Below are 20,868 nucleotides of genomic sequence, written 5' to 3'. Positions count from 1 at the left end.
GAACTCAAAAAAATATGCATATGTTAAATATCATAGATATCAAATATTAGTTTTGGTTTTATTATTGATCATTACTTACTCATACTATACTGAGCTGTTATTACTAATTTTTCCTATAAATAATCCTTCAGTTTTCAGTGCTAAGGATCCAGACCTTGTCCATGTCGAGCCCATGATCCACCTCTGAACTACACTCCCAGACTTCCAGTGTTCATTTTCCAACAGTTCCTTTTTGTTCTCAACATGACACCCAAGCTTGTGCCCACGCACCATTGCATCTCACTGGTTTTTCTAAGTACCATATTTAGCTCAGGTCAGTTTAAGCTGCTCATTCAATGAATGACCAAACATCTATTTGCCAAGTTGCACTGTACCACCCCTAGGAATACAAGGGCAAACCATAATTCTGCTTCTCAGGATTTCACGAGCGAGAGAGACAGTCCCAAGATCAGGCTGTCAAATTCATAAAGCATGCAAAGTCCAATAAAGTACAAAAACAGCACTTATAATCCAAACACATTTAATAGGGCTAGGATATAAATCAGTGATACTGCTTGCCTAGAACGAGGAGCTACATCCCATTATTAGCAAATTACCACCCACCCATTCCAAAGAAAAGCAAAGAAAGCAGCTTTGGTTAAAATGGACCCAAACCCTAACTTGCATACAATACTTGAGCTGGCACTGTCAGTCTGACATGATCCATGCTTTAGTTGCTCATCCAATACTTGGGGCATCACATGGGGACAAAGGAATAGGATATTTGCCAAACAAATGTGAACTGTAGTACTTCAAGCCCTTCACTTATGTGTATATATTATTTTATTAGCATAATTAACGTGTAGGACTCACAGGTCAGCTGACTGATCCAGTATTCATTTTTAATACTAAAAACAGTAAAAGCGGATTTACACGGGTAACCCATGTACCATCTGAGCACCTCACCAAGAGAGATCATCAGAACTCGTCTGTGATACGCACGCATCACACCTAGCATATGCATTCCTGTGAAAACAGCAGCATAAGGAAGGTATCCCAGAATGCAGATAAAAGCACAGCCCACTCTTACTCAACACAAACTTCCACCGATTAGTTGTAATATCCAAGGAAAACCATGACAACCTAGCGGGCTGTAATGAACCAATCACAAACAACTCGGGTGTCTCAGGAGACCAAATAAATATGCTTATATTTTCTTCATATTAATTACACTCATAATAAATCTATGAAGGGCTAAAAGTAGCACAGAGTAGTAAATTTGCCACAATTGGCAAGACACAGGAAAATATACATCTATTACTTAAAGACAAGCTCTCAAACTAGCCACTGTGATTAAATCATTCGAGTTTTCATGATGCATGGATTCCATGTGAACTGAGCTGCCTTTGAGAATACTTCATTAAGCCAAGTATCGAAAGATTTGACCCACAGAATAAGGGACTTTGTAAATTATTGAATCAAAAAGTCTAAAAACCAAGATTTTAAAAATGAAGCACATTTAATCATTTTTAAATATTCTGTGAGAAAAGGTTAACTTTTAAAATGAAGCACATTATGTATCCCAAATAGTGACAATTACACTGACATTTAAAAGTATTATTTATCACTTAAAATGTCCATTTCAGACTATCTTAAAATACATACAACTGAGTTTCTCTAGAAGCACAAATATACTTGGAATACATACTAATTTTAGCTCATGTTACAATCAAGAGTTTTCACTGATCTACAAGATAGACAAAAATAATAAAATAGAAATCTGGGATACATACAAGGTAACAGAAAAGACCATTTGTTAATTCCGTTGAAGTGTCATAAATCTACCATTTGAGACACACTTCTATGGACTGGCTCCCAGTGTGAGGAGGGAAGCGTGAATCAGGCACGCTGCAATGGGAAAGCACAGTTAACACATCCTAGCATGAGTAGGCCCTCTCTTCCTGTGTCTGCACTGAGGGCCAAGCGGCTGCCAGTGTCAGAGCGGAAAGCAAGTACTACGAGCCTCTGGGTGGAAGAACGCATCATCTCCTAGGAAGCAACCCCGTGTACACAATGGATCTTGAATGCGAGCAAGGTTCTAGACCGTACCAACAACTTGTAAAAATGCAGAGGATGCATTCAGGGTGCAATGGAACAACCAACACAGGGAAACTATCAGAAAATTAAGACATTTTTAGAGTGAAAAGACAGATGGAAGAAGCTCCCGGCATGTCAGCCAGAACACATGAAAAGGGAGTTCTAAAATTACAATGCACAGATCATACTTGGATCCTAATCAAAACCGCTGAAGTAACACAAATGTGAATACTTACTGCTTGAAATTAGAGAAATGTTCATTTTTGGTATAATAAAGATACCATGGAAACTTACTTTTAAAAAAGATACTATGGCTGGTGTTTAGAACAATCTTTATCTTTTAGAATGGATAAGGATTTACTCCCAATGAGGTAATGTCAAGAAGAGTGTCGGGCTTAAAATGCAACAGCAGTGGCATGGTAATAACCAAAGTGCTGGCTTTGAAACAAACAAACAAACAAATCTACAAGTAGGTTTTCCCTGAGACACTTCTGGCAACTGAAATGGAATAATTTCTGTATCGATGTATTATATAGCAGTATCGTGCATGTAAGGAATAAGGCTTTGGATTGTTGTCAAGAATTATGAATGACTTCTGTGGCACTATTACCGAGAGAGCTCACTGTCTCTGCTGTCATCATGGGGTGCAGCTACAGCAGCAGCAGAATGCTACTTTCTTCCCATAATGAAGTAAGCTTTACTATTCCAAATTGTAACCAGTATTAACTACTGCCAAACGCCAATAACATAATACAGTGCGACCTTTTGTAAAACTAGGCTGAGTCTCACTACTCAGTATCATGTTTTAAAAATCTGGACGTACCATAAAAGAAGAAAACAGACATATGTAAGCAGAGACATGCTTAAAACTTTGAAGTTGGAATATGCTGACACTATTATGAAGGTGCTCTCATGAGTGAACTCTTATGTGTATACCATGAAGTGAACAAAACAAAGTGTATGCCACTTGAAAGGGCTGCTTGTTCAAAAACAGCTTGGAAAAATATATGCCATTGTTAAAAATAACGAACAGTAAACAGGAAATTGATTATAATGTGTTACTTCTATTCAAAACAGTTCATAAGCAGTAAGTAAACACCACTAAATGGCAAGCTAAGTATTTCTTAAATGGAGCTAATTTCAAAATAAAAACCAACTGATTTCTACACACAAGGGTTCCAGGATTCCAAAATGTCACATTACAGTGATGTACAAATCCCTAGCAATCTATGAAATGAATATAACCTGTACATATCCTCCTACAGACTTTTACCTTCAGATCATTTAAGATGCCTAATGATTTGTAAATTCTGTGTAACTGTTGTACGTAGTGCTTAAGAAGAGGTGAGATAAACAAGTTGGGTGTTTGATGCAGATGCAGTTTTTCAAATATTTCTGAATATCATTGATGATGAACACACAAATAGCTACAGATTACGTGTTAAAGCCAAACCACACAATGGCTAACATGTCAATGTGGTTAACATGTCAATGTGGCTAACATGTCTACTTATAGGCACTGTCAAGTTTACTTAACTCTATCGTTAACCTGATATTAGCTGTTTGTGAAGACAAATGACGTAGACTCTAATTTCTACGAGTCCAATGGCATTTTAAGGGTTAATTGCAAGGACAGTGGGCTACGCATACATGAAATAAAACACAGGCACAGAAGCTCATATGAGAATGAAGAAAAGAATACAGAATTGAGCTTCATTTTAGAAGTATACCACTGAAAGGCTTTGTTTGAAAGTCTATTTCATGATTTACTGCATGGCAATCAATGAGGGTCATCACCTAGTAAGTAACTTGGTTACACTAAAACGGAAGAAAACTGAACCCAGTGTCAAAAAACATCTGAGAAATACGTCCCCCTTTCTGACAGGTCATTTCCAATAAACAAGTAGGGGAGAAAATCTGTTTATATTCTAGACTCTAGATTAAAAATTCAGTATGTGTGCCATTTTTCCTCTCATACTTTATGTTATTACTTCCATATATGACCTATTATATTTATATACTTTGACAGTCTTTATCAAAATCACATCAAATATTTTTGCATATGACATGGCTACATTCTTGCCAAATTTTGCACTTATTCTAAATCCTATAATCCCTTAGTGTAAAATGTGTAGCTATAGTTTCTTCCTAAACTTTTCACACATGGGTGACTATCAGAAGCAGTAGTTACTACTAAAAAACGTAATGACTTCTTTATATATAGACAGCTGTGTGTATGGGGGGGAGTGGCAGGGGAGAAACACACACAGAGCTCTTATCAGGCACATGGTTAAATACCAAATGTTTAAATATAATCAAGTACTATTTTATAGTTAACTTGTAGCTTATGGAAGTTGAGTGTATTTTAATAAAATTTTATTGGAAGAAAACAATTTGTATTATTGAAATATGTTTACCAGTAGGAAAGAAACCATGAAGTAAATATAAAAATGTAAAAACGGTTCAAAACATATCAAAGTAACAAAAGTAAACATGGTCTCAATAGAGTAAAAATTATCTTTCAAATTTTTTAAGGAGTTGTGATTTTTATATACCTGACAATCAGCTGTGCACGGAATCAGTATTCATATGAATACTTGTGTTCACAGACAACCCCCTACATACAGTGTATGTACATAAAGCTTTAATGAACAAGAGTGCAATGCTTCCAAAAGCCTTAAGTACCAGTGTAAGATTCCTAGAACCTGCCAAGCCTCTAGCATGCCAAGTGATCCAAATTATGGATACAGACTGTATCAAATACTCTACAGGTCTTGAGATTGCCCTTTGCCCACAAATCAAACAAAATGCCTAGACTAGCCAGTTCATAAACAAAACACAAAGGGGTTCATCATCTGTAGGTACGTGAAGTTCAGGACACAGTTCTCAAGAGAGCATTGCTCATTTCTTTTACATTAGATATTTAAGTGGAGATTTATATAGAAGCCTACATGTGACCACTCTGCTTGGACTCATACAACACATCAAAACCCCACTTCTTAAGATAAAATCTTTGATCAAAAGAGCAATAAATTCTTATCTTTCACGGAAAGAAATTTTAGACCTATTTTTCCTGTGGCTTATATTATTACTGATAAAGTTAGTTCTGTCACAGTGTATTATTACTAAAAAGTGTACTTCCAACAACTTGAACTAAGGTGTCTGTATTAAACATAGTGATTAAACATATTAAAATATTAAAAGTGATATATTGGCAAGCTAACTATACTACTCAATCTTCTGTTATTGCCTTGTAATACATGTTGGGGTAGAGCTAATTTTAATAACACTGCTAAAGAAAAATAGTGTCTAATCATTCAGAATAAAGCTTTCACTACTTACAATATTTTAGGAATATGTCACAATTCTGTCTTCTATATGAAACATATAATAAAAATCTATTATATATATGTATATATAATTCACACATATATATGAATGAAAGAGGATTGGGAGTAGGTGGTTGGTGGTGGTTGGCATCTAATTTGCTTTATTATTAAAAATAATTTATGTTATGATTCATTTAATAACATCTTCAATGTCCTGGCAAGACACTGGTTCTACACAATCCTTTCCCACAATCAATCCATAGAAAAACATTCTTCGGGCCTTAAAGCAGTTTCCATTATCACAATTTTAAGAACTCTACTGCAGAAGTAATTTACCATACAAAGAATATTAACATTTGAAGATTTATATAACATCTCAGAAGTTACATGATACTGGAAAGAATGTAGTTAATGAGCTATATGAAACAAATGAACAAAATAAACCCCCAAAAATCTCATGTTTCCAGTTTTAATTTGAAAAAAAAAATCCAAACAAACAAACAAAGGGAAAAATTTGAAACATATACATCCAATTAGGAGAAAATGAAGGAAAAAGGGAGGGAGCACCAGTATCCATCAGCAAGTGTTATCAATGACTAGTTATGTACTTCACCTTTCTCTTAACGAAACCTCAAGCTTCAAAGTTTAGTTTAATATTGTTTTTGTACATGTACCCGTTTGAACAATACCAACATTAAATAACTAAAACAAGAAGATCTAGAAAACCCTTTGTATAGGTTCTTGGATGGAACGACTCACGTCTAACCCTGGCACACAAACAGACTCAAGTACCCTCTCTGTCCTGTACCGCGTTTTCATCATTGTTCACACGCTTAGCAAATAAAGCATTAAAATAAGGTTAATGCTTCCTGTACCAAAACCATGTTCACAAACAACTAAAGAATTTTCTTCCAGAGATGAAAAAATTATTAATTATTGTGTCAGGAGGCATATATTTTATTACTCTTGCATGTATTTTGGACAAAAATAGTGAAGAGCCACTTCTGCTCTTGCACACATCACACTCACTGAGTTTATGGCCACAGTTTTAGTGCAACAGAATCTCACTGAGAAGCCACTCTACAGTAATTACGGCAAGGCTCACTTAAATGCAGAGGTGAAGATCCTAACTACACAAGACTTAGAAAATAATGTTTGCAGAGGAAAAGATACTCCATCAGGATGAATGATTTCAGTATACTAAAAATATAGAAGCATTTCTTGAATGAGTTTTACTGTCAATTTTGATGGAGTATACTTAGTGGTGATAAGTTTTGAGAGGTATATGTTACACAATCATTATACTTGAGATTATAGTCTTAGGTAAATATTTAATACGCAATGCCAAGGTAGTTTCATTTTTTTCTGTTTTTAATTTTTATACCAAAAACGTCATACATTTAACGTTGACATCTTTCTTACCTGTGTGCCTCAGACCAATAAAAGTACTCTGCATTAGAATTTAAATCTGGAGACAGTAGTATAGCAGTGAAAAACTGTAAAGCAGCTCAGATACATTGAACCCAGGTTTTACATTTTCATTTGTCAGATCAGAATATAAAAAGTAAGCTCGAAATCAACTTGAAAAAGCTTATTCTTCCTCAAGAAAAAGTATGAACAATCTGAAAATGATCAACTAGTATGAATGAAACACTGTACATAGTGAAGTCACATCAGTGGCTGTTAAACATACCACTCCCTCCTGGAAATTACGGAACCATCTACATGGGAAACTAAATCATCTTCATTTTCATTATACCGTTCATCACTGACGAACTTCATTCCCATTTTTAGATCTTCGTAATAATCCATCGGTCTTTCAAACCTAGTGAGATTCTCTACATTATTCCACTGAGTTTTCTCGGGCTCTTCTAAGTAGTCTTTACGTATTAGGTTGTTCACTGGGGCTTTGTTTTCCTTTTTCACACTGTCTGGGTAAGAATCATGCTCATCGTGTTGAAGAACATCGATCTGCGACTCTTTTTGCATGTCTGATGGTGGAATGTAGTTTTTGGCAAAGTAGTCTCCACGAAACGTCCGTCGTCTCCTATAGCAGAATACTCCAGCCAAAATGCTCACAAGCACTACGAAGAGAGCCCCACCCACTACGCTAGCAATGATGGTGCCAATTGTGTCATCCTTAAGTGTTGCCAAAGTTGACAATGGGAAGGGCAACTTTTTATGTTCTGTTGCTAGATCCTGGACGTCAGCAGTTGAGGAACGCCACTGAACTGTAGGCTGAAGGGTGGTGGTAGTGGGAGGATCTAATGGAAACAGTAAAGACAGACAAGACACAGAAAGGCAGACAATGTCAATGAGGCTGAGTCAGCAGCAGGGAACAGGCACCACAGTTAAGGAATACATGTTCAAATAACAATAGTTTTTCATTCTTAATTTAAGATTAAAAAGTTGCATTACTTAACAGATATTTTTTAAAAATCCTGACACTTCAGTCTGTCACCAGTGAAGTAAGGAAGAGAAGGCAGTGGTGTGTTGGAAGCCACTGATTCACACTTGAGTACTGCGCTCAAAGGCATGGCTACTGCTCGTCGTCGAAAGCGGCCTATGCAAGGCCGGCTTTAGAATTATCATACATAATTTCAATTAAATCAAAATTTCAAATGTGTAGCCTGTGAGCCATAATCAAAAGGAAATAAAATAAAAATTGGCAATAAAATATTTTCTTAATATGCACGTTTACTTATTATATAGTTATCTTTTAAAAGAATGAAAAACCATAGTCTTGTTAAGTGGACATACTATATAAATTGTGGGTTTAATAATTCTCTCAAAAATATTTTTCTTAAATACAAAATACTATAATGTTCTTATGAAAAATATATAATAGTAAAGACCATTATTTGGTAATTTAAAAAAAATAAGGAGGTATGTAAACTGTCAATCAAGTGCACTATTATTAAATGAGTATAATATATACAGAGTAGAAATATAATAATCACCTCTAATAATCAAGGTAATATAGTGAGCATTTGTAACATTAAGGAATTTCAACTGTATTTGTATAATTCCATACCATTGTTTTAGGATAGACTGTAAAAGAGAATAGCTAATATTTTAGAGAGAACATTCTAATAATATTTAAGTATTAGATGCAAATGGATCATTTATTGACATTATATTAGAGTAGCCATTAAAATTGAAAAGTAACTAAACATAAATAGTAAAAATTAAAGATTGGTTAATTGTCCATTAAGTAATATCTGTAGGCCATGTTATACACAGTCCTAGAGTTTAAAGATGAGTTTAAAATGTTGAGTTTTTCGTAGATAAAAATAAATAACCCAAATGGTAATCTCCTAAAATTAATTTTTATGTGAGTGGTTCTGATAGAACTTTTTAAAATGATTGTTAGAAAAGTACTAAATCTACATGGGGTAAGTTATTCTAACGTCACAAGCTAAAGAAATGTACTTACTGAAACAGGATTCATCACGGAATGCCATATGTATAGAATGTGGTAAAAATTTAGCAAGTACAGCATTAAAAAAAGCCACCAAATACTGTAACCTCTTTTCCTATGGTTTTAAGCTGCTATAAGGGGAAATTCTGATGGGTGCTATCAAATGCTACATGTATGTGAGTCTAGGAAGACTTTGTGAGACAATCTTCTCTAGATGGGCAAGTTCACTTTGAAGAAAGTGTGCAAATGTGAAACTGAAGGATTCCTTTTAGCATCAAAGGAGTAAAGCTTCATATGATCCAACTTCAAGAAATTAAGGTGCTAAAGAAGTAAGACAAAAACGGGGTTGGGGATTTAACTCAGTGGTAGAGTGCTTGCCTAGCAAGCGCAAGGCCCTGGGTTCGGTCCCCAGCTCCGAAAAAAAGAAGACAAAAACCTAAGCTCTTATATGAAACAATATATGTATAATTTTAGGGGAGTAACAGGGCAGCCAATTTACTGAACGATAATATGTAAAGGAAAAATGTACTAGCACATTGAAAAAAATACAAATTGCCTACATTAATTATTTAAAACTTATCCATCTCTACATATCTCTATACATGGAGCTGTTCAAAGCTTAGAACGACCCTAACGCCCTAGTTTTCTTAGAGCAATACATACACCCGAGTTCCTACCAACTAAAAAATATAAAACTCAACAGTGTTATAATATGTTGATGCAAAATTTGAACTTTATTTCCATTTGCAAAGTTCTTTATGCATACACAAATGGATATCTACTGGTTTTTTTCATATTTAACAAAAGAAAGATTTCAGAAAAATTTAACAAAAATATTTAAAACTTAGTTAGCCTTATTAGTGGTCCTGGCAACTTTTCAATTAACTATTCTCCTTAACTAGTGTTAAAGACAGCATAGCCAGTGTCAGTAGTACAAGAGTGAGCACTTCATTTTACATCTTAAGCAACGGACATATGGTAATTGTATTTTGACCTAGAATGAATCTTGGTTCATGCATAGAGTCAAATGTTTTAATCATCAACAGCTACCCATCTATAGTGATTTGAAAATCACATCCTCACTCCTTATTGTTTCAATCAGACATCTGTATTATTTGCTAACTGTATGACATATAAAAAGACAAATATAAAAACTGCAGTTGATTCTAAGATCTCTACCAAAGGAAAGGTCTTTTTAGTCTGTTTTGCCGATGACTTAATTAGTTCTGCCAATTAGAAGAACAAATAGTACATTCAGGAATATCCTTGTAGCTATAAGGCACAATTCAATCTATTAATAAATATGTTAAAATTAAATATATTGACCTTAACTTTTTTCTATATTGGTTGTTAAAATTTTAAAAACTTCATATCTTAAAATTAGAAATCACCATTTATAGATTCTTGAATTTATGCCTGGATCCCAAAATTAATAATATGAAATTCTACTGTGCAGAGGAGTGGGAATATCAGGCTTGGGTACTGATGTAAAATGTTGTGATTTGACACACATTTTCAGAGAAAATTTTCTATTTTCAGAGAAGTGGTAAATTAGTTACAGGAGGGGGCAAGCAAACAGCAAATCAGGAAAACACAATGTCCAGCAGTCAGCTAGTCCTGGGCTAAAAGCCACAGAGTGACACTCAGCTCGGGTACAGTGCAGCAACCTGAATTCAATCCTCTCTAATCATGAGCCATGGCCTTCTGTCCTAAACCTAATGACCATGAACACGGAAAAACAGATATGTTAAAAACAAATTTACTCACAGTTACTACATCCATAGCTTCCTAGTAAAACTCTTGATTATATATTTTTAAAAGTAAACCTAACACTGAGATGGCATCTTACTGTACCATATACAGCCTTTCATCCTGACAAAAGCCCAGCAGGTTGAAGAAAAGGCACCTTGGAAACGCACCAGCACACCGAGGATACTTAAAAGAACACACAGTAGTAAAGAGGGCAACTACAGGGGCAGAGACATCAGCACCATAGACTCTGCCTAGGAAGTAACATCTAATTCTTGATCACTTCATAAGCACTACCTCACACAAAGTTATCGTCTTCAGCAGTACTCTGAGGAATTAAACCGATGTCTCATTTTTACTCAAAGTTGTCTCCGCATTTTATAACAATTTAAATAGATTTTGATTTTTAAAAAACTAACCAGTTCCCTAAAGAAAAATAAGGTTACTTCTTTGCTAAATCTAATTTTTTTCACTCATGCAGCAAAAGTGTATGGGATACCTACTGTATGTTACAGATTATTGGACATGGCAACAATGTACCCATGAATAATAAAGTAGACACAAACCCTTGACCTCTAAGTGTTAACTTCTAGTGGGGATAAAAGTGGGTACACATATGAATAAAATACTAACAAGTACCAAGGAAAACAAGGCAGAGAACAGGGGTGGCAATCAGGTACAGAGAATCCCAGAAGAGAGATTCTGTTGGAGATGGTGATATTTTGGAAAGGGAAGTAAGGAAAGAGTTACCAGGCCTGCAGACTTTCAGAGACAGGAAATGCACACAGTCAGAAGCATGCCTGGTCTGTTCAGTGGAAAGGCGGAGCCACTGAGCACTGACAGAGATGACGCTAGGACTGCAAGCATGCAGAGGGCCTTGCTATTCACAATCAAGATCTACTTTAACCCAGTAAATGGAGTTCACGAAAGGTTTTAAGAAGAGTGACATAATCTAATGCACTCTTTCAAAGACTGGCTGCTTGTGTGAATACAGACTGAAGGGTGACAGGTTCAAAGAGGGAGACTAACAACTTTACAGGTAAAGAGTTCTGGTTGTTCTTGATCAAAGTGGTAACAGCAGAAAAGGTGAAGAGTGGATTAATATTCCATATAATGGGTGCAGGAAAGCTGATGCTGGTTTAATGGTAGACTGGAGTATAGAAGAAAGAATGATAAGAAAGTTGATTTAAAAGGGCTGTGTCTTGAGTGAATGCAGTGACAGAAGTCATAAGCAACTGAAGGGAGAAAGTGATAGAGTTTGCATCAAGGGGCAGGAGAAAAGTCAGGCCAGATCTTGATTTTGAACAAGGTAAGTTGTAAATGTCTACTGAATTTCTGCATGGAATTCATGATTATAAATAGGTGACTGCAAATGAAGGCCAAGAATTCTTCAAAATAAAACAGAACAAATTACAACCCTGGAGTAGAGTTTGGCTGTCACCTACGGAATCAGTACACATATGTAAGAGACCAACTTAAACCTGGGTATGTAAAGAAGATAGAACAGTAACATTGGAGCTAAGGTCATTACCTCATAGGAAGCGGAGTAAAAGGAACAACAGGTAAGTACTCCTCAGGAAACTAAAATTTAAGTCTCCAAAATAATTTAACTACACACTGCCTATGGTTATTTTTCAACAGAAGAAGTAACTAATACTTTCATCCCCTTCCCACCAAAACGCTGTTACTAAGGAGCGGTAAGTGAATGCACAGGGCTTTGTGTTCCCTCTGAGTATCACCCAGGAAACCAGAACCGCTGGTGTACGCCAGCACTGATCCACGGCTTGTCCTGAGGACAGGTGAGCACCTACGCAAGCACTGTCACCTGCCTGTAGTGACACTGGGGCACACACAGGGTCACACAGAACTGGCAGCAAAGCATACTGTTTTCTAAAATCTGTAACACATTCTTACACTTGCAGAGACTTAGAACCACAACTATTCATTCCGTAGTAGAAAACTTCATCTGAGGGCCCTTCTTTTTCTCATTCTCATTTTCTATGAAGTAGATGTGAGCACTGCTATATCCTTCTGATCATTAAGAATTATTCAAAGAATTTAATGTATTTTCCCTGTTTCAGTACCTTATGGGTAATTAATAAAAAATATGGGTTTTGTTCTTATATTTTATAAATGCTCAAATTTATACTGAATTAACAAAACTTTCATAGTGAAACAGTATGTGAAAAATACATTTTCAGGGTTTAAAAACTTAGAAAAAATATCAAATTTTACATCATTAAAACACAGTAGCATTTTTACTTCACTTCTCATTACTCTAAAATGGCAGTCCCATCTCCAATGGCAAGCAATGTTATTTCCAAAGCCAAAATAAAAAAGTTAATAGCACATTTTACTTATCAGACAATTACATGCAGAGCAGAAAATAAAGAAGGAAAACAAAACAAAACACTGTTCATTGTTTAAACACAATTTAGAAAGGCATGCTAGGGTCAAGCTATATGAAGAAGTGGCTGACTACACATGTTGACCTCTCTTAAAGACTACTGCTTTACACATCTTAGATGCTCTTACTCTATCATAGCCCCTTTATGGTCTCTTAAATTTCCTATCAATGAAGCTGAACTGCTATGAGGAAAAGTACTGTTCAGTACTAGCTTACGATTATTATGATATGACTACTTTGACTCATCTCAGAAAAAGGCAATGGCTTACCTGAAATGTAGATGACCTTTTGATCACTTCTTTGACCAAGGGAATTTGTCACTTTACAGACATAAACACCAGAATAATTGAAAGTCAGTGGATGAACAAAATGAAGAGTATTGTCTGACGCCAATAAACCATCAGGCCATTCTCCATCCAACCTAAATGTTTAAAAAGCATAACATTATTTTAAATAGCTTCAAATAGCAAACCCCTATAATTAAACTGTTGTACTTTTAGGATACCAGTAAAACTCTTGTGTCCATTACCTATAATTACTTATGAAAGCATACAATTTTCATTTCAATAAAGATGAACTATACAAGTCCATTAAATACATACACTTCTTTGGAAAATTAATCCATGTGTGTTAGATAGGTCTGCATAATGAAAGGGAAGATTTTCAAAGCTTTTATTAAATTGCATCAATTACATATATACCGCATCCTGATAACTATCACCCTCCACATCTCTGAAGCTCCATACCCCCTTCTGCCAAACCCACCCTATTCATGTCTTTTTATGATATACCGAGTTTAACCAGACTACTGGTATGATCATGTATTTGGAACTATCTACTGGAGGTTAGTGGCTCATCCTTGGTACCTAACTGAAAACAATGTTATTTCTTCCCTTCCCCGGGGATATAGGAATAGCTAATAGTTTGGTAAGTAGAGATGGGTCCTATTAGTCCCTTCCTGACTGGTGACAGGTTGAGTCATGTCCAGGACTAGTACAGACTGCTGCAGCTAAAACTTCCTTCCATCTTCCTGCCTTTTATTTCCCACTCACTCTTCACAGTATTTCTCTAGCCTTTGATGGAGTGGTATATATGTCCTATTCATCACTGAGTGTTCAACCATCACTCAAGTCTCAGGACCCCGAGCAGCCATTAAGTCTCGATACCATTCACTGTTGAGGGAAACTAAATCTGTAGATCAATCCTGGCACAAAAATCAACTCTAAATGGATGGAAGACCTCAACGTAAAACCACACGTTCTGAAACTATTAGAAGAAAAGGAACGAAATGTGTACAAGATACAGTCATAGGCAAGGGTTTTTAAATAGGAATTGAGTCACTCAGAAAACAAAGTCAACAATCAACAAACTAGATCTCGTGAAATTAAATGGCTGTGTACAGCAAAGAAAAGCCCAGTCAAAGAAAAATCTTTACCAGCTATACACATCTACAGAGTTAATCTATACACACAAGAAAAAAAATCAAGAAAATCATCTAATTCTTAAAACAGGCTATGGAGTTAAGTCCTAGTTTGCTGTAAGTGTCAGTCTGATATTGCCTTGAGTCACATGCGATGGAAATCTCAATTGAAGGATTTCCCACATCAGACTGTATTATGGGCATGCTTGGGGGAAATGTTTGATTATTAATTGATTTAGGAAGGCACAGTCCACTGTGGACACCAAATTCCTACGTAAATGAAACTGGACAAAAGCTAGCTAGTTAAGGAGTCAACACGCAGCATTGCTCAATGGTTTCTGCTTCATTTTCTGACCTAATTTTCCCTGATAATGGACTATGACCTGTAAATGGGCACAAACCATTTCTTCCCTAAGTTGCTTTCTGTCAGAGTGTTTTACCACATGAATAGACAGCAAAGTAATAATCTAAACAGGTAATTCTCAATGATGATGATAATGATACAAAAGGCTAATACCCACTTTTAAAAATTTAGACATCGTTAGCCATGAAAGAATAAAGAATCAAACTACTTTGAGAGCTGATTTCATCCATTAGCATGGCTATCATCAAGGAAGAAAAGTGAGGAGCTAGAGACGTGACTCAGCAGTTAAAAGCATTTATTGTTATTGAACCAAGACCTGTGCTTGGTTCCTAGCACCCATATGGCACCTCACAATAGTCTCTCTACACATCCAGAAGATATAAAGCCCTGTGGTGTCTTCATGGGCTTCTATGTGAACATGGTATGCATATGCAAGCACATACACATAAAATCAAACAAAATATAAATAATCAACTGACAACAAATGCTGTCAAGGCTGTAGACAAAGAGGAACACATAGTCACTGTTAGTGAGAGTATGAAAATCAGTTCTTCAAAATACTAGAAATAGAACTATCACCCAGCTCTCCACTGCTAGGGATAAACCCAAAGGACTCTACATCCTACTACAGAGATATTTGTTCATCCATATTCAATGATGCTTTATTCACAACAGCTAAGAAATGAAATCAGCTTAGATGTTCATCAATTGATGAATGGATGATTAAAAATGTAGATAGACATAATATAATTTTATTCAACTGAGAAGAAAAATGAGATTGAATCTGTAAGTAAATGGAACTGGAAAAATGATGGGGTAACCCAGGCCCAGAAACAAAGCATGCCGTGTTCTTTCTCATATCTAGACCTCAGCACTGAATCTTTAGATTTGTGTTCAGCTTCAAGTACCTGTGAAAGCCAGAAAGGGGCCCCTGGGGTTGGGTATGTAAGAAAGGGGGTGCAGTACAATATGGGTGGTGTGGTGATAGGAAAGTGAACGGAAGGGACAGGAGAAATGCAAAGTGCAAGGTTTGTGGTAGGGGAGGCAGGGAAATTACAAGGCAGAGAGATCAATGATGTAGACCTAAAGAGGCCATATGCAGACTTGCTAACTGAAATATAAGCCAAAATCAAGAGGGAGAGCTAGAAGAGCCATTCTGCGTATCTCAGTTAATGCCACTCCTAAATCCATGGATTACTAAACAAAAATAGCACTAGATATGAGATGCCTCTTTATTAGCTAAGCCCTGGAGACCCCAACAATAGAGCCTCTTGTCATTTCTCAAGATTGCCCGACAGAATTAGGTAAGAGTCTACTGCTGAAACTATCACGCACCCTAAGGGAAGTGGAAGCTTCCTCACTGCAGGAAGCTGTCATCACATGACAGCAGTTATAGGTGAAAGGGGGAGGAGGGGAAGCTAAAATCTCTAACACTGCTGCCAGTATCCAGAGACAGAAATACCACTATTGAGAAACTTTCCATTTGTTTAATTTCTTTAGCTATTAATTTAATTATGCACTGATTAAAATCAGCCTTAGTGCATTGAAGAATACATTTCTCTTTTAAACGATTGGTTACTGTGACTTTAACTACGTATTACCTGCTCCACACAGACTTGAAGGGTGGAGGATTTGCGTCAGCATTACACTTGAGGTTAACACCTTTTCTTCCCACAAACCAATTTCCATCATATCCTGTCACTGAGACTTCAGGAGCATCTATAAAAATCAATGCACATAGGACACAATTATCTATTGTTAGGAATAAATACACTGTACAATGAAAAACCATTAATGCAATAGATAAGCTTTAGAAAAATGGAAATTATTTTTCCTTACTTTCAACATAATCACTAGGGAAGGTAAAATTCAGTAAACAGTACTTGACTAAGACAATGAATGAATAAATTGATGACTGGATGAATGGAATTCAGACACCAGATAAACAAAAGTCACCCAAGACTCTATTTAGCATGAACACTGAATGTAAGACTTCATAAACCCTATTTATGAAAGACATAGCCACATAAACAAAAAAGTACAATGTGGTACTTAAGACCTGGCATTTAGGTACTGCCTTAGCTTTAGTACCAAGGACCTTATAAAACTGTCTTGAAAAGGATGTTCAATCTAAGAGAAGTAAGATTTATACCTTAAAATTAAGTACCATTTGGCTGACATGGAAAGCCATGGCACACACTTTTGAGACTCTAAGTATAGTATATCTAGTACTGGCTGCTACAGTAATAAAAGAAACCATTTGCTCACTGCAGCCCAAGGGACTACAGCACATGCAGGGCATAAGCACACTTACATAAGTGCACTGAGTGTAATCGAAACTCCTCAGCCTGGCATTTCGGCAACAAGTAACAACAACACAACGTCAAAACCCCATACAGATGACGTCAAAACCCCATACAGATGACATCAACTGTCACACCTAACTTCAACACCTGCTAACCATCTCACCAATCCGCCTAACACTAGTCACCCTTGCTAAAAAATATAAGCAACCACCTTTAATTCAAAAAAATGAAAATGCTAAACAAATTATAATGTATCAAAACAGCAACTGCTGAAGTGAGATGTAGATACGCGTGAAATATAAAAACATGTCAGAGAACTCCTCTAACTTTAAAGTACAGGCAGCTTTGACTCTTATATGTAGTTTTACTATTTCAAAATATTTACTTTAAAATACTTTCAAATACGTAAAAAATTATATGATTTTTTTGGGGAGGTTCAGCTTACAATACCAGAGAAAGACAGACTTTCAAATTGCTAAAATGTATCTAGAAAGTAAAGGGGAATTTGTTTTGTTTTGTGTTTCGCTTTCTGAAACAGGATTCTGTGTGGCCCCAGCTGTGGTGGAACTCGGCTCTGTGGACCACGCCGGCCTTGAATTCACAGAAATACTTCTCATGAGTGCTAGGATTACAAGTGAGAGCTCCACTACTACCTGGCTAAGTAAAAGATTCTTATGGAAAACAATAAGACCCAGGACTGGTTTAGCAGTCCAGTGAGAGACAATGGAGTTGCTTGTCAAGTACACATCTGAATTACAAGTTTCCACAGCTTCCTTAAAGCTAGCCTACTTTAAAGTCTCAAAACAACAAAATTAAGCACATATATAATTGGAATAACTCCACTGTAGAATACCTGCATACTCAGACCAAAAGCCATGACCTTTGTCAACAGAAGACAACACACTGTGTGACTGTTGAAAGCAGTGCTGGTGTGTACTTACACTGGATGTCGAGTATGAAAGAGTATCGAATGTCCTTTTCTAAGGCTGGATGTTTTACAACACAAGTAATTCGCCTTCCTCTAGCAAATCTTGTGGGAAACAGCTTGTATTGGCTGATAATCGTTGCTGTTTCATTGGGAAAAGAAGTTATAGTAGATTCCATTTCGCCGAGATCCCCTTCCCAGTCAATACGTGCAACTGGTTTTCCAGTGGCCGCTATACAAACGGCTGCTACGGTCTCATTTCCTCCATCAATTAAAGAGTCTGGCCCTTTCATCAGGCTCACGGTGGGTTCAACTGTTTAAGAAAAAAGGTACTTCAATTAAGATAGTAACTTACAATTTGTTCTAGCCAGATCTAGAAATATTTCATAATCTTAGGGACATATACAAATAAAATAATATAAGTATTTTTTTAAGTAATGCCAACATCAACTACATTTCTAGAACAAGAAGACAAATTTTAAATTATCACCACAAAGATAGCTGTCCCTGATAAAGTTTCATATTCAGAGGTGAATGAACTATATCCCAATTAATTAAACACATCAGTGACCTTGATCATAATTTCCTTTATGATATTAAAACCATTACTTTTTGGAACTTTTATACTTTAAGAATGTGGTGTGTGTGTGTGTGTGTGTGTGTGTGTGTGTGTGTGTGTGTGTGTCTTACTTCACTCTAAGGAAATGTTACTGGTTCTGCTCCACCTCTAGTTCATACGTTTCCTTACCTACCTCCTACTGAGAAACAGAGGAAAGGAAAGAAAGGTAACGAGTAAGTTTATAGCAAATAGCCCAGTATCCACCACCATCTAAACTAAAAATAGCAGTTCCAAAGTTCCTTATCTCTCTTTATCTTACCTTATGCTCTTTAATGCTAACTTGGTAAATGAACTTTAAATATCTTCTCATTAAAATCATTATGACAAACCCAAACCAGACAGCCTTCCTTTACCTGCACTTGAAGTGCATAACAGAACTGCTATACATTATTGTGAGGTTTTCTTTTATCCAACCTTGGATATAATAGGTTTATATTTATTTATTTATCTTTGTTTTTAAATTCATGTCAACTATTTATTTTCCCATGACTTAGATCCTTGTGGAATTTTAATTACTGCAGAATTTATTTATACAGTAAGTCATTTATTCATACCAGAATTTATCGCTAGTATATACTAGGGTTGTTCCCTATTTTTCCTAAATAGCTCTACAATCATCACTCATATTCATATTATGGTATATTTATAACAAAAAAATTTTTTTTGGTTTGTACCAAATACTAGACCTGCTTCTATGTTTATTTTCAGTTTCACCTAAACTTACTCAAGGTGCCAATTAATTTGCAATTTTCAAGATATGGAACCATATCGCTAACTGTGTTATTAGGATATTCAGTATTCACTAATCTCATATATAATGACACAATATTAAAATTTATATTTCTCAAGTTATGAATGAGCATAGAGACCATCAGATATGTTTTAGGGTTATTTTCAACTTTGTTTTCTGACAAATGTATATTAAAGATAGTTTTTTTAACTATTATGTAAAGCTTATACATGCATCATGGAAAGTGTTTCTTCTAAATTATATGTAGGACAGATTATTTTCTATCAGTTTCAAACTTGCCATTCTACTGTACTGTGGGAGTTTTTGTTTTGTTTTTGTTTTTTGGTTTGTCTTGACATGCTCAGGAACTGAACCAAGGTCTTGTGGGTGCTAGACACTTCTGTCATTGAGTTGTATCCCTAGTCTTTTTTGAAAATTTTGAAAATTAGTAATTCAAATTTACTGAGTAATCTGTCATTTATTCTGATGGCTGATTATTTATACTAATAAATATTCTACTCCAAATTGAGGCTAACTATTATGTGATTTTTGTTTGTTTCTAGTTCTTTCCATAAATTTATAGATTGATGCACTTCCCCAAATGGTACAAGCAATCCTGCTTTAAAAATTCCTATATCTGTTTAGATCCATTTGGGTGTTTTTAAGGCAATCCTGCTCTTCTCCCAAGGTTGGGCTCAAACTTACTCTGGAGCCTGCTGACGCTAAGCTTCTCTTCCGCCTGACTCAACATCCAGGGTACAGGGATTACAAGAATGCACCCCCAAGTTATGGTAAATTTGTGGCACTGGCGAGTCACAACACAGCCTACATGTGTGATTGACACTCTACCAGCTGAGCCAAATCCGCAGCCGTAATTTGTTCGATCAGGTTTTCTTTGTACAGGGTATTGAATATAGACTGCCCTTACTTCTACAACTGGTGGTACTCAAATGGAGGACAGGCCTATATTTGAATTATTAATGTAGAAATACTTTCAGAGTAAAGATCATTCCCTCCAAAAAAGGTCTTTCTTTTTTAATGCTGAGCTCCTATAACCTAACCAGGCCAGGACTACTGAACAGTAGTAGATGGGTCACAGGTCTACGCTATTCAAGCACGATTTGCTTTGAGGTTACTGTTGCTTAGAGTGCAAACCTTTAAGACACAAAGCAAATCAGGTTTGATTTCCGCAATGGACAGAACTAGACTTTGCTTCTTGCTTCATTTGATCTTAGCTCACAGGCTGAGGACAATCCTTCCCTTCTGTAGGCTTCCCATCTCATGGAAGCGTCATGACATTTCTTCCTGATTATCCAAGTTCTCCAGGTTGGATCAGCTTCCAGTGCCAGGCCATCTTCTCCTAGTATTATGCAATCATATTCCTCGCGACATTCTTAGTGGCTCCAAATGCCTCAGCTGAAGCGTTGGCTTGAGCAACTTACATGCCCACTAAAGCTTTCTTTTCCTCTTCAGGAAAAATGCATATTTAAAGTTAACTTTGAATGATACTATTTATATTGTC

The 20,868-nt window shown here is 36.1% G+C and overlaps 1 protein-coding gene across 12 annotated transcripts in view; it reads right to left on the bottom strand.

The window, feature by feature from the left end:
- Nectin3 (nectin cell adhesion molecule 3) overlaps nucleotides 1-20,868 on the bottom strand; it is a 106,704-nt gene that overhangs the window by 53,789 nt on the left and 32,047 nt on the right. For 4 of the 12 annotated variants that reach the window (XM_063270401.1, XM_039088189.2, XM_063270405.1 and 1 more), the window contains 4 exons: nucleotides 18,014-18,310; nucleotides 16,368-16,485; nucleotides 13,252-13,403; nucleotides 6,759-7,669 (listed from right to left, as the gene is read on the bottom strand). In XM_063270401.1, the coding sequence (XP_063126471.1) occupies nucleotides 7,089-7,669; nucleotides 13,252-13,403; nucleotides 16,368-16,485; nucleotides 18,014-18,310 (1,148 nt within the window). In that variant the 3' untranslated portion in view covers nucleotides 6,759-7,088. Of the gene's footprint in view, nucleotides 1-1,479; nucleotides 7,670-13,251; nucleotides 13,404-16,367; nucleotides 16,486-18,013; nucleotides 18,311-20,868 lie in introns of those variants that run through there. The other 8 variants (XM_063270400.1, XM_063270399.1, XM_063270404.1 and 5 more) reach the window with 4 other exon arrangements.

This window comes from Rattus norvegicus, chromosome 11 (genome assembly GCF_036323735.1).
Source record: "Rattus norvegicus strain BN/NHsdMcwi chromosome 11, GRCr8, whole genome shotgun sequence".
NCBI lineage: Eukaryota > Metazoa > Chordata > Mammalia > Rodentia > Muridae > Rattus > Rattus norvegicus.
This window is presented reverse-complemented; position numbering and strand designations above follow the sequence as displayed.